At 33.3% G+C, this 15370-nt stretch overlaps 1 protein-coding gene across 4 annotated transcripts in view; it reads right to left on the bottom strand.

Moving 5' to 3' along the window:
- Positions 1 to 15370, bottom strand: part of LOC128999719 (caskin-2-like) — a 219162-nt gene that overhangs the window by 17959 nt on the left and 185833 nt on the right. For all 4 annotated transcript variants that reach the window (XM_054426368.1, XM_054426366.1, XM_054426364.1 and 1 more), the window contains 5 exons: positions 7377 to 7541; positions 5000 to 5091; positions 2617 to 2706; positions 1565 to 1765; positions 236 to 448 (listed from right to left, as the gene is read on the bottom strand). In XM_054426368.1, coding sequence (XP_054282343.1) covers positions 236 to 448; positions 1565 to 1765; positions 2617 to 2706; positions 5000 to 5091; positions 7377 to 7533 — 753 coding nt within the window. In that variant the 5' untranslated portion in view covers positions 7534 to 7541. The remainder of the gene's footprint in view (positions 1 to 235; positions 449 to 1564; positions 1766 to 2616; positions 2707 to 4999; positions 5092 to 7376; positions 7542 to 15370) is intronic.

Here is a 15370-nt window from a genome sequence, read left to right as displayed (position 1 = left end):
TGGACTCTTTCCCAGCCAGGTAAGCTTGCTATCCTCACAAAATAAATCCTAAAACAAGGTGCTCTGTTTATTGCTTATCCTCAAACATTTAGTTATGTTTAAGTAAGGCACAATAAGTTGCGCTGAGATAGTGCCACTTTATTTTAATGAACGTTTATGTTGTCACTGCTATTTATAGATACAATTGTTATGCCTTGAGTGGGTTTATATTAGCTTTGTCACTCTTCAAACTCACAGGGATGTAGTCAGGCAAGCCGTCGCTGATGTTGAGCTGAGCGATCTCCGCCTTGAGCTTCTTGCGATGGTTGGGCTTCTTGATGCCGATGGCTGTGAGGTCCTCCGGTGTCATCCTGGAGATGGTGTACATGTCGTAACCAGCCGACAAAAACAGTGGGAAGTACTCCTCGAAGCGGATGTCCATCAGCCACGCATGCAGTACGTCCTGGTCCTATGATAATGACAGAGTTGCAAACACATTACAAACTAAGTTGTCAAGCGTGTACGCTCACATCAGTTTGTTCTTAGTAAACAACAAACAAGTCACTAAAACTAGAGATAAGGCATCCGCTGTTAACAATATTGCAGGATAGAGTTATGTCGCAACGAGACTGAACGTCAGCATAAGTATCAGTAATATGACGCAGTTTAATACTGAAAGCAACGATGTAGATGAGTTAACCTGTTCCAGTACACGTAAATGTGTTTATACAGGGTGTCACAAAAATCTGTAGCGGGCTATGCAGAGCGGGATTCTACATACAAAAATAAGATGAAAACCAAGAATTAAATTTTTTCCAAAACGCTTTGTTAACCAGATATCGCTATTTTGTATTTTTTACATTTATACATGTTTTCTTTAGATTGTTCAAACCGATCCTTATGAAAGGAACATCATAACCTCCATGTAACCGATTCATGTGAAAATTATTTTTTTCCTCACATGGGTCAATTCTACCTTAACCTACAAACAAAGTTTCATACGAATCGGATGGAACAATCTAAAGATAAAAAATGTTTATGTGAGAAATTTAAAATAGCAGATATCTGGATAACAAAGCGATTTTGGGAAAAATATTATTCCTGACTTTCATCTAATTTATATTGTTGTATGTGGAAGTTCTGCATAGCCTGCTATGAATTTTTGTGACACCTTGTAGTATATTCCTTTAGTTAACTTATCCAAAAGGTTTCCTTTCATTTTTGCATTATCTGCTGATGGTTCAAGCCTTTTCAAGTCCAGAATAGATTCCATTCCTGAATGGTATGAGCACTTAAGAGGAAATCCTCGTTCTGTACTTTGAATCAGGTTGAATTGACAATGGTTGTACATAAACAAATAATTCACAGCTGAAAGAACACACACAGTATGGATGATGGATTGATCTCTGGCTCTTCTGAATTAACTAATAAAGTTTTTAATTTAAACATTAATTAGTAATTAGCACCGTGTATAAAAAAAATTGACACCGAACTAAGGAAAACAGGTTAGTTCATAACAGTAAATAAACAAACAGATCTAGACAATTTCTATTTATAAAGATAATCTTTCCAATGTCATACTGACCGGTACACCCTGCAGCAGTAACCGTTCTACCCTCGCAGGTGCTGAGGCGACCAGATCACTGCCTACGCTGCTGGAGCTGAGGCTGGGCCGAGGGTGAGCATGAGGCGCAAGGTGACAACCACTGGCGCGACCACTGTCTAGAGAGGCGGTGGAGTGGCGCGATCCACTACCACTGGACCCTGGACTGTCTCTACCTGGGCTCTGTAACATAGAGCTAAATCAGTGACAAGGGTCTACCAGTGGCGAGGGGCTACATCAGTGGCAAGAGGCTACATCAGTGATGAGGGGCTACATCAGTGATGAGGGGCTACATCAGTGGCAAGAGGCTAAATCAGTGATGAGGGGCTACATCAGTAAAAAGGGGCTACATCAGTGATCAGCGGTATATTAGTTACAAGGAGCAAATGGCAAAAACGAAAAATGTAGAATGGAATTTTGGTAAAATATAAATATAGAGTAGGATAGCGAAGAATTAAAAGCCAAGGGAAACCGCAAAAATAAGCATAGTAGCATTGTTGAGAGTTTTGTAATATTTAACAATTTGGTTTTCCTCATAATAATTACGATGTCACATCTATTTCAAAAGATAATGTAAAAGGATATTAAAATGCACACATATTAGGGAAAGATAAGTCAGTAATTCTCTGAAATTATTTACTAAAATTGCATTTCCATATCTATTGATGAGGATTGGAAATGTTGGTTTGTTGGTTGGAAATTGGTTTTAAAATGTTTTAAAAAATAGGGATTGAAACTAAAGCCTTTTTGTTACTGGTATACCTATGTCTTAGAACAGCAGACAAATTGTATTGCCAATATAACATCTCTAAACCACCTTTAGTTTAGAGTTGCGTTGCAACCGATGCCTTTTACTTTCAATTTGTATTTCCTGCAATGCCAATTTAAGATAATTTTTCTACATTACTTTGGCCTTCTTATTATATTATACTTAAACTCTGGCATGGATGGTTCAGTTTGAAATCTCACAAGAAAAATAAATAGTTCAAATATGTTCAACCGCAATTATAAGTTAGAAGTTAAGCAATAAATACCTGAGTCATGTCAATGCCCTGGTCCTCTTGTAAAGACAGTTGATGATGGTAGTACATCGCACTTTTGTTGCCCCCGGTTACCTGGGTGTACTGGGAAAAAATCATCTTTTTAAGTTTTTACAAGGGTGAGAGAAATTTAGAAAGAAATAAGCTAAATACTCTAACTACAATTTTAACTAACCACAGTTCATACATTTTGATAGCAACAGATTGATAGGTAACAATGTGAAATAAAAATACATTCTCATTCTATAATGTTAAACACAAATATAGCTTCTTTTACCAAAAAAAGATATAAACAAATTGTAAATAGAAATAAAGTCTGCTGTCATTTAATAATTATCTCTAACAACTTTTGAACTTTTTCCAACTGGATAAATAACTTGAGACATTTGTTCTATTCTTTTTTTTACTGCATTACAGTAAACTGTGAATTGAAGTTATTAGTTTAATACTGTAAAAGGCTTTTATTTTTGGATTTATGAATTTTTACTGGATTGTACCAGAATTATTAACAGAACTCTCCGCCAGTGGTAAAAAAATCAAACAAGCTAGGCCTAATAAAACCACTAATGATTAATATACCTACGTTAATAATATAAATAAGTATATTTACTAAAATTATTTAAAGTTTTTGTTTTTGTTTTATTATTCATAAACAGTATGTCAACCACACACAATCTGCGGCCATTGACTTTTTTTTTTTAAGCATTTCTTCATCGCCATCATCTATAAATATAAATAAACCAAGTTGTTTTAGTAAATGTGGACCGAGGTTTAAGAAGTATATTCAGAAAAGGGTTGTCAAAAATGAGGGAGAAAACATACAGGGTTTATTAACAAACATTTCTTAAGATAAATAACAATGTAGGCTATTAGAAAGATTAGTTAAACAAATGTGTCAAACGTTTAGACAGTGTTTACTAACCACTTTAAAAGTCTCTAAGCATGTTTAAACTGATAACAAAACACCCAGAAGAAGAGTGCCAAACGTGTCATATCAAGCAGTCAAAACTTGAAGATTTGAATGATGGTTTTTGAAAGTCAATCAAACTTTGAGTGCAATACAAGCATGAAAAGGTCTAGTCTATAAGATTGATTAGAGAGAGAAAATAAACTCTACTTACTAATATAAAAATACTTTTTTAAAGCTACAAGTCTTTTTTGTAATTTGAATTTTGCTTACAATATTTATATTGTTAAGTTTTCTATTATTGAAATAAGTTTATTCAGTGCATAGCAAATTACCAAGGATTAGAATGATAACTGACACATATTTGTATAGTTAAATAATTTTTTTCTCACAGTGTAAAATAATAAAATAATAAATTGTACTGGTACCAACAATTTTTTCTTGTGTCTCTTTATACGGAATATAAAATCAACATATTAATAACACATGTAGGAAGTAAAATAAAACCTAACATCTTTGTCTTTCTTGATCCAGAAACGTTGTGTATTGTTTCCATCCTGATGGAAAATGTCTGCAATAAACCTTTGAACAATAAAACCTAACTTGTAAAAAATGTGTATAAAATGAACCTGAATTTATTTGTTTGAATAAAAACCTCTGAAGAAAGTGATTTTACTGAGTGAATCACAAGTGAAGCTGGATAAAACAATGGGAAGATTTAAAGACAAAGAAGAGAAGTAAAGTTTATGACATTTCTTCTCAAAACTCCGCAATGACCCCATTGCGCTGAAATATCATCGTTGAATTACAACTAACCTAACCTCGTCTCGGATTAAACTTTTATCCACTTCATGAAATCATCTTTTATTGCACCGCTACAAATGAATCTCTTTAGTTTATCATCTTATTTTGTTCCTCTAGGTGAAGTGAGTAAGATAATATTGGGAACAGAAAGATTGTCAATTTCCCTTTAGTGATGTTTATAAGATGTATTTTCGATGTAGGTTTTTTACAGGTAGCCTACTTAACAAATTTAGAAAATCATAAGGAGAATAACCCAGGAATCCTAGATGGTCTTGCATTTTTTTTTTATGATAACAATATTTTCTAAAAAAAAACTGTTATTGACTAGATCTTGAAGATTATTCCTGTGCCTAGTGTAATGTTCTCAATAAAAAAAAAATGCTAAAGAACAAAAACTTCAAACATAGTCTGAATAAAAAGGGTTTGCAAGGAGAACGTTCTAAATTGTCTGTTAAAATTCTAATGGTTTTCTTAAAACAAAAGTGTTTGTAATTCAGTCAAAAGAAGCTTATCAAACATTTTGGTTTCAAGAAAAAAAAAATCTACTAAACTATCAGACAAAGTAAATTTTGGGGAACTGACATGTTAAAAAAATTATGGAATCATTAACTATGGTGAACAAATTAAAAATTTAAAATCTAAATAATAGAGGGTAAGTTTTCATACCTGGGGTCCCGGGAATGTGAAGGCGGGATAGTTGAACTGTCCTCCGGGAGATTTCCCGGCCATCCCGTAAACATCTCCAACCTCGTAACCATCTGTAAACCACATTGGACAATAAATTAAAACTAATGAGAGTAGCCCTATAAATGACTCGATCCTGCGCTGGCCAATTTTAGAATAAAACTGGCTACAGCTTTTACGAGGAACGTCTAGTTCTATCCTAGTCAAAGATTCAATGTGATTAGTAATACTTAAGCCTACATTTCTAAACACAAATGACAGATTGAATGATAATTTTGCTTGTTCCGTTTCCACAAGACCATTCTGCATGTTCCAGCAGTTAGACCAGAAAGACACAACAGACCAGTTCACAGCTGTTTCCACTCAGGCTGTTCACAGTTGTTTTGCTCTGTTAATGGTCAGCAAGTCATGCAACCCAAAACATTTCCGCACCATTGACTCTTCTTGTTACTTATTTTCTTCACTTCTTGCTTCAGCCAAACAATTTCAAAGCCAAGAAACCTTATTATGTTACTTTTGTGAAGTGACAACAATGTTGTAATTGGTAACATAACTGTTCTAATTTACGAGGATTGTCTGCCAATCAAATTCTTCATCATGCTCCCATCATAGCAACTAAGCAGGATCAAAAGCTAGATCAAATCTAAGATTATGTTGTGTTCACCTACTACTATTCTAGTTCGCCACTCTTCCTACAAAACTATTAGTCTAGTCTTAGTATTTTAAAACGACAAGAAAATAAATTGACACTCCCGCCTAGAATGAATTGCATTTTTTAAGTCCACTGCCAGTTGATGAATGAGAATGAAGTATATCAAAGTGTTTGGAAACGGAAATGAGTGTAAGGGGGGGGGGGGTGAGTTTGGAAGAGGTCTTATTCATTTACACAACTTTTTTCATGGTTAGTCCAAGTGCTTTATAGATTATGGACTATTCACTCTGAGAAATAAACTATGTGTTCAGCAGTCAAGCAAATGTAAGAGGACTAAACCATCCTCTGTTCTGTTTCTGTCTGTTCTGGTTATATAAGTTTACACAACCAATACATTAATATGTGTCCTATCTTTTCAGCATAGAGAAAGAAATAACAACGATACAGTTTTTCCAAGGTACTACATGAAATAACCCTATAAAATTTATAGTTGTTTTACTGACAAGACGTTAGCTCTATTAATCTGAAACATCAGTTGCACTCGTAAACATGTTCCGTCGGGTCAGAGCTTGTTTAGCCTTGAGCGAGGCGCCAGGTAGAGGAGGTAGACTCAAGTGTGGGAGAACAAGTTTCAAGATTACCACGATTGTTGTGATTAATTACCGATTACCATAAACTGGATAAGACTCAATCTCAATGTGAAAGCATTGATCTGCAGTTTTGCAATTTATAATCAGTATTTAGTGAGTCTGGGAGTCATTTCTGATCTAGATGATTTACAATGCTTAAAGTAACTCAAAGATCCTTTTATGGTGATTATTCTATTCTATTTCATTTAATTTTTTATTGATGTTAGATTTGTTTCAAATACATTTCACAAGTACCAGCAGCAGATTCTTCCTTACATTTATTTACAGTACAAACTTGAGACTGGACCTAGCTTGTTGGTAAACAGGTATAATACTTTCGTAAGGGATATTTAGTGTTCCATAAACTAAAGGTTAGTTTTTATATTTTGAAAGTTAACTTCTCATATTCTTCTATTTTACTTGATCTCAGTGATAATTTTTGTTTTGCAGATGGATTTTCTTCAACTGTCCTTTTTTACATCCTTCCACTCATCAATATTCTAAATATTTATTGCTAATGGCCACACTGAAGAATATCCAATGATACAAGTTGGCACAACGTACTGATCCCCTCAAAATTTTTAAACCCACAGGTTAATAGACTAAGTTAGAGCAAACCTGGGTATCAAAATGGTTATAGTGCTTGCCTACATTTTAAAGATGACCACTTGATACTGAGAAATGTCAGTAGCTTTTTTAAGATTAAAAACTGGGTCCAGTGTGTTCGATCATTGGCCTTTCAACAAATGTCTCAAAAGACACGTTTACACAAGGCAAGATGACAGGTAGGTTACCGCCTCCCGTAATGTATTTAAGTAAGATTTCCTGAGGTAGGTAACCTGACAGCCTACTAACTTCAAACGTGGCTTAACAATAAAAACAGTTGATCTCTGTCACTTATGAAGCTACATAGATACGGTGCTCGCTGCTCTGACTCTTCCTTGCTCGCCCCAAGTATATTTCTGGCACAACAACATACTAGAACTGAAAGCGCATGGTCGTCCCATAGTCGTATTTCCTCTGTACCTAAAACATCACCCACATACAAACTAACCTAACCTAACGATTATTAGCTCACCTCTGCCTGGGTCCGTGAATCCGTGGTCCTCGCCCGCACTGCTGTACCCGGCTGACCCGAAGCTGCTACCCGAGTGCCTGAAGCCTGCCTGGCAGTCGGGGACGGCCGGAGGTGCTACCTTCTTGATCTGCACCACTGGCTTGTTAGGCCGGGACATTCCCCCCACTGAAACAAACAATATATTGTATCAATATTTGTCAAGTCAAATATTTTCTTTTGAACCAGTATAATTTATTTTGATGCTCTACCTTACATCCTAGTACCAGGCAGCCCAGAAGCGTCACACATGTTTCAGGTTTTAGGTTAGGTCTAAAGAGTCATACCATCACATAGATGAAGCCATTGGGGATTTGGTGTTGGTGGGATTTGTACCCGGAATCTCAAGGACCGAAGCCCCATCCCATCCATTCTCCCCCATCTCTACCATTTGACCATCTCGATCCACAAACATTACTAAAAATTAAACAAAAATATGGTGATGTAGTAATTATTGTGCCAGTAGTCTGTGTATTTGTCTATGCAATTTTCTTCACTTTTTGTAATAGTATATTTCACTGCTAGAATAGCTTGTAAAACACTAACTTGCCCCAAAATGGAACTTTCGTGACGAGTATTGAACGATATGGCGATGAAAAAAACTACTTCATCAGACAAAAAAAAAAAATTGAAAACTAAAAAAAAACTTCAGTTGTAACTTTGTTGATGTTAGGTAGTATTGTTTGTGTAGCAAAAGTAATGTTTATGTCAGGAAAAGTCAGCTGATCACTATTTGTTTTTGGTGTATGGAAATTGACGATTTTCGAATATCTCATCTGTTTGGAAATGGGCTATATTCGAATACAGAGTGATGAAAAATAATACTCTTTTAGTTTGGAATTGTTCACTAAACTTGTATAAGATAGTATAATTTATTTCATAACCCAATGACATAATTAGCATTCAGTGGAGATCACAACTGATGGATAAACTGAAAATTACCAAATTAGTTAAGTGTCATTATTGGGTGTATCCTCACTACAAGAGTCTTTATTTGCATAGTATATAAAAAGTACAATGAGAAATACTAAAAAACATTCAGTTACATCTGTTCACTAATTAATCCATTTATTGCCATGGGATGAAAATGTAAAACTAATTTTGTTATAATCTTTATCAGCTTTTCACCGATAAAAGGCCAAAATTTAATTTATAAATCTAAGGGCTTATATAAATATCATATTTATCATTCTATAATTGTACAAAACAACACACCAATGAATAAAAAAATTGACATTACAACCCATTATTCTTCAATGCAAAGACAACAATAGAGAAACTCATTAAAGTGTACTGAGCCATTAAAATGATCATGTTACAGTCAACTGTAAAACTTTTCTTTGAGTTGATAAAGATAATTAACTGAACAAAGACTGCCACTCCTATACTTTGAGACAATCAAGTTACTAATTACAAAAGAATATTTGAAACTTGGGAACAAATTGGCAGTTCAAGCAAAGTAGTTTCATGATTTAAAATGCTCGATGAACTTTCACCAAAATGTTATTCAGTCTAAGAATAACATTTGACTTTCAGTACCCACTACTGTACTTGTCAAATAAAAACCAGACAAGAAAAAGAAAGATTTCATCAGGAACAAAATACATTTTTCAGTGAATCATTTAAGGTCAAAAAATTGTCATTTTCCTTGGATGTGTTGCAATGATATATTGGTTCCATGTTTTATATTTTTAAGTTTATAAATTAACAATGTAACTGTCTCGTACTCTTGGATGGTTTTTATTAAATTAAAAATTGTTTATTTAAATCCTCTCACACCAAATCTTCAGTAGCAGTGTTAACACATTTCAGCAAATTTCTCTATAGGGAAGGAGCTATTACCCTAGGTCTCATGGTAAGACCTAGGCCCGGGACCGATTAATTATTTCATTTTGATGTCCCCAGACGTCAAAAACACCATCCGTTCATAATGTTATACATTATTATATATATAGATTTATGTGTTCGTGAACGAGATAGTTGACTAATTTTTGTTCAAATTTGATAAAATTTGGTTTGAATGCGTATACCGGGATAAACCTCAATGAGTTCGCAAACCAGCATGATCGGATCATGGAAACAGGGTTTTACGGAGTAAAAATGGGGTTTTCTAATTTCGGACCCTCAAAACATAAAATTTCCCAATTTCTCTCAAGAAAATTTTGAAGAGATTAAAAAACAAATAGCGTAGTATATCAAAGTGTTTTTGTACAATTATTGGTTACGGAGAGAATAAAAAAATTGGGAATTTAAAACTGGTGAATATTGTAAAATGTTGTCATTTGCTTGATTATTGATTTATTTGGATCAAACTTGGCAAATTTATTAATTGTATACTTAGGATATTAATTTTTTTAAATTAGGTACTTGTTAAACCTAATGTTATTTCAATACTTGGCAAATTTATTAATTGTATACTTAGGATATTAATTTTTTTAAATTAGGTACTTGTTAAACCTAATGTTATTTCAATACATTTAATTGAAAATCCAATCAGGCAAATGGAAATTTGCTTAGTCTGCAGGTTTGCTGCAGCGGGGATATTCCACTTTATGAGGACAGTAAATTCTTTCTAATTTCCTCCTTAGGTTTTCAATTTACGCAATGACACTCATTCTTACCGAGTCTGATCCCGTATTGGGATTTCTGTAATCAGTGTCCATTATTTCCTGGAAGAATAACTGTCCATGAATAATCCACACATCATTATAACACCCAGTACTTACTTAAGGTCAAATATAACAATACATAATGACTGGACCTTTAAACTTTCACTCTTCCATCTGTGGTAAATATCACACCACTGCACTACCTTCAGTGTATTTGTGGTCATTTCTATGTCAGTCCAATGCAAAACCATAACTTGTGTTGAAGAAATCAGAAGTACAGATTCAAAGGTCTTTGAATTAATGAAATATTTAACCTACCATTAAAAAGGACCTGCTTGTCCTTTTATTCATTTGGATAATGGAAAGAAATAGGCCTAAGCAGGCTCAATTTTATTCCCTAAGCAGGAAACAGCTACTTTAGACGTTTCTGATTTCTGACGCATGTATTAAAACAGCTATTTTTGCTGCAGTTTGATGAAGAAACCTTTTAAACCTAACATGGAAAAAGGCAAGAAAATAATAAACAACAACAACTAGTGATATACAAACAAAACATAACAAACTAAAATAGACAACTTTCTATGCAATTATAGTAAATACCATTCTGGTGCCCAACATAGGGTGGAAGTGGTACACACTGAGTTAAGGGTTATTAAGGGGGTTGGGTAGGAACAATTAATTAAAATTCACCGGGGAGAGCAACTGTTTGCAAAACCCGGATTACAGTTTACTCATTCAGAGGAATTAACTCTACTATAACGTACAATCGTATTACACTAGTTGTAGGTCTACATGTCGAAACTAAATGTAGTTATAGTATCAAAAACAAATTTAAATAATCTTAAACATAATATGGTACCACACTTTGTCGAACAAATCTTTTTAGACATACCCTATTCTGTGAAATAAGGTTTCAACATCTGCCCGAGAAGGGTAACACAATTTTAGGTAATCTCTGTTCTAAATACAGCATCATAAACAAATTGAGCGTTATTGTAAATCATTCAACAAGTTTTCATAAGTAGGTTGATAGGAAAGATTTACTTAAACAGGTTAGAAGCAATGTTGTTTTATAAGTATAAAAAATAGATAGGAACTGCTATTTCTAAAAATTATCAAAATAAAATATGTCATATTTTGAAATCAGCATGGTACTACTAGAGTATATTGATTACATTATGTAAAGACTCTTGCAAAATTATCTAAAATAATGAATTACAGATTTGGAGATAACTTGGTAAAGAGGGTAGAATAGTCTATGGCGGTAGATATCTAATTCAGTACTTCTAAGGACAGTTGTTCGCTACATTTTATTTTTTATTTCTACCCAAAAAGCAATTTTGACAAATTAGGAATGTGTATCAAAAGCACACTTAAAATAATTTGTTTTTCTATCAGCCAATAAATGTTAGTTGGAAAACCAGCTTATTTAAACATGAAATTATCTTATAAAACAAAGACTTTAAAATACAACAATCTAACATTGTAGAATTCAAATGCATTTAAGTCCTATGAAAAGCAACGGTTTGCATAAATAATATGCCTAGTAAATTGTGATTTCTATTTTATCAAGGTGGCAGGGAAATGCACAGAAATGAAACTCTTTCAACCCTTTAAACATTAAATACGCTTCTAAAAGGGGAGAATTAAAAACTCCAAACACACAGAGCTGCATAACAATTGCCTGTTTTGTTTTCAATTTCTTCTCGCTTTTCTGTTTAAGAATTGTAAATGTTTGTTTGAAGATTACAATTACAAAGTTAAACGTTTTTTCAAAATTAAATTTTGATTAGGTTACCCTGTACAGTATTAGTTAGTTAAAGTCGGAAACTTAATTGTATTTTAATAGGTAGGAGTACTAGTAGTATAAATCCAAACTATTAATCAATAATTTTAATTTTAAATTATTGTTGCCTTAAGGATTAATAGTGACACAAGTATAGGTAATCTTTTGTCTGAAACTCCTCATTTTTCAATAGATGTGGATAAACCTTATCAAAACCCACGTAACGAAAATAACCGTATATAAATTATTAAAAATGTAACTATCATTAATTATCCCAGATTTTTACAATATTGATTCCGTCCCAGAAATATTCTATTCCTCTTTACAAAATAAACACACCATACACAAATTTGCAATAGCTCAACTGTATGACTTGCATACAGAAAACACTTCATTACAACCCAACTAAGCGCCAGGACATTTCAATATCAAAGGAACGTTAGCGATTCACTGCTGTACCTGGATACACTCCGGTAATTTACTACAGCAAAGTTGACATTGCAAAGCCTAAAGGTATGACGAGTGACGACACGTCCCTTTCGGGCGCAAACATGGTGAGGGTGAAGCAAAATAATGTTAAATATCTAAATGCAAGCTGGATGCAAGTCTCAATATACCTTTTCTTTTAAGAGATAACTTATGTTTAAAATTGAGGTGTAAGTAGTGATTTAGTAGAACATAATATAGCTGTAAGAGACTTAATGAAGTGAGTAACACTTTTATTGTCATGTCTTGGTTCTATGTCTCCTTTGTCCATACAAGTATTTTTGAAATATTTGCGACAGACATGTAGTGCATACATCTATTTTGTTTATTTCAACCGAATCATATTAGTTTGACAGCAAGGAAAATGCTAAAAACCTTACAAACTTTTGGTCAGATTATTTTTGTAAAATACCTACATAAACGTCGTATACATCGAAATAATAGCCCTTCTCGATAAATATTCATATTTTCGCCTTTTTAACAAATTGTTTTTAAATAAAAATGTTTAACATAACTTTTTAAATATATATTTTTTAACATATATTGGTAAAACAACATAAATACATTAATTATTATACTTTATATTAGTTATAGGCCTACATTAATTAATTTAAAAAGTTGGCTAATATAATTTAACTTTTAAGTTAGATCATGATAAAAATGGTAATTCCATATACCACTGTATGTCAAGGCTATTGAAGCTTGTACTTAGCTATTATGGACATCGTCCCATTTGTTGAATGCTACTTACTATTCAACAATCAATTAAGAGTTTCCTTGAATCACTGCCTTTTATGCCTAATTAGCCGATAGCAAAGTTTGAAACTATTTCAAGGTATTGTGAAAACCTAGATTTGGTTTTACTGTGAGTGTTGTGATTTCTTACCACCGTTACGACATTACAAAGTGTCAGTAAAATAGGCTTGCAGTAAACTGCTAAAGTAAAATGAATACATATTTGGGTAAACAGGATGAAAACAAGCTTCTAAAATTTAAATGATTTTACATATATCTATAGAATTTTTCATAGTTTTAGGCCTACAAAGAAATGTTTTCTTACAAATCATGTTTCAAATAATTTAAATCTGATATACGTGGTAACCGTACTTCAATTAGTTTTGTGGAAGAAATGAATTAGGAATCAATAGTCTTTACCTTAAAGACTGACGCTATAATTTGTCAAAAACTATAATTGTGGACACCAGCGTCAATTAATTAGTTTGGTTACAAACACATCAATAAACTTGCAAAAATATAAATCATTTTAAAACACCGTTCATTAAACCGTCTACCGGGATAAAAAACTAAATAGAAGGCTGTGGACGAAAGGAGAAACAATCAGAAAGGCTGTAAGTTCGCAACACAATACTATAGAAGAGGCATTGGCAATAATCAGCTGTAACAGTAAACAGATGTCAACGGGCAACAGCTGTTGGGAATTGGCGCGCTTTTCATTACAACCGGGGTTCTCTCTAGAGCATTGGAATTGGAACTATTGAAAAAGCACTCTGTCAAATTTTAAGTGGCTGTTGATGATGTAAATAATGGAGTGAACATTTCCCTCCTGCGATTTGGGGCGACGTATTACATGTTGAAATAGTAAACACATTGATTACAGTGAAACGTTTATTTAACTTGGTCGTGTTGTGCACCAACAAAATAAAACAAAAATCTTCATCAGCGATTATTTGAAAGTCCTTCTGTATTCGGAAAAACTATAAGCCTACTCTACCTAGAAAAATCAACATTGTGTTTAACCTTACAGCTCTACTAAACGAATTAAAATATCCATTAATATTGTATTTATTAGAGGCAACCGGTTTTTTTTTGTAATTTGTACCCCTCGAATATTTTCAAATAAAAAAAATCTTCGTTGCGTTGGTTAGACATAAACGTTACAGTTTTCGTTTATATGATATTACTTTTGATAATCAGAGGAGGATTCTCGTCATAATGTATGTTAAGTCTTACTGGTACAAATATATGCATAGGGAAATTATTTCTCATCCATATGGATCTGCTGAGAACCGTTTAGAGGTATGTTTCAATAATTAGAGTTGTGCAAAATGTGTTTACTATTTTTTACTATTAATTCCTCGTTATTTTACCCACTTTTCAACTATTTTTGCCTATCAAACCCCTTACTTCGTAAAATAAAGCTTCTCCTGATTAAGAAAACGGAACAAATAAAGCACACGTCAACATTTCACTCTAAAATAATATAGATAAAATTAATCAGAATATACCTTTGTTAAAACAACCCTCGGATTTTATACGGGCGTGAAATTTACTTTCAGTATCTCAAGTCAGTGATACTTTTGTCTTATCAAACTTATTTCATTCTTGATCAACGCACCAAAAACTAGAGCAAAGGTAATCAAATTAACAGCTGTTTTTATTCTCCGATCCGATGACGTCACCTGATAATAAGCAGGTCCCCAACCATGTGTTGCTATACTGTGAATTAACCATTGTTGAATACTTCGCCACAGCACATGCCTCTTGTCTTATCAGGCCAATGACTTATAGATAACCCTGCGACTCAAACCTTTCGACCTCTTATTTAATGATATCCTCGATTAGGTCTCTTGGGATTTTAACATCGTGTCGATTTTCTCGCGATTGAAACACTTTTTACGCAGTATAATTCTGGGTAAAGATTTGCTAGTGATTTCTCATCAAACACGGGTTATTAATTAATTGTTTTGTTTATGAGATATCTTGAAATTAGTTATGACGCTACATTGTTACAAAGTGTACACAATATATCGACAGTTGAAAAATACAACAAATAGACATAGAAATATATAAGTTTTTTTTTATTTTTCGAGCTAGATTGTCCAACAACTTTGTTAATTATTCTTCGTCTTGTTTTGATCTCTCAAGGAACGTTTTAATGACTGCACTATCAAGTACGGTTTTTTTACAGTATCTTCTATTGGTGTAACGATTTTGAACAGCCTTATGACCATTTTTATGTTGGTGGGGCATATTTTATATATTTTTACACTGTGAAATTACATAACAGTTTTAGAGCTGTGTATGCCTAAACCTATTTGAAAACTTAGAAACTTAGT

This window comes from Macrosteles quadrilineatus, unplaced genomic scaffold (assembly GCF_028750875.1).
Source record: "Macrosteles quadrilineatus isolate MER2022 unplaced genomic scaffold, UCM_ALF_1.0 Scaffold_8__2_contigs__length_117827958, whole genome shotgun sequence".
In the NCBI taxonomy this organism is placed as follows: Eukaryota; Metazoa; Arthropoda; class Insecta; order Hemiptera; family Cicadellidae; genus Macrosteles; species Macrosteles quadrilineatus.
Note: the sequence above shows the minus strand (reverse complement) of the source record. Positions and strands in the feature narration are given on the sequence as shown.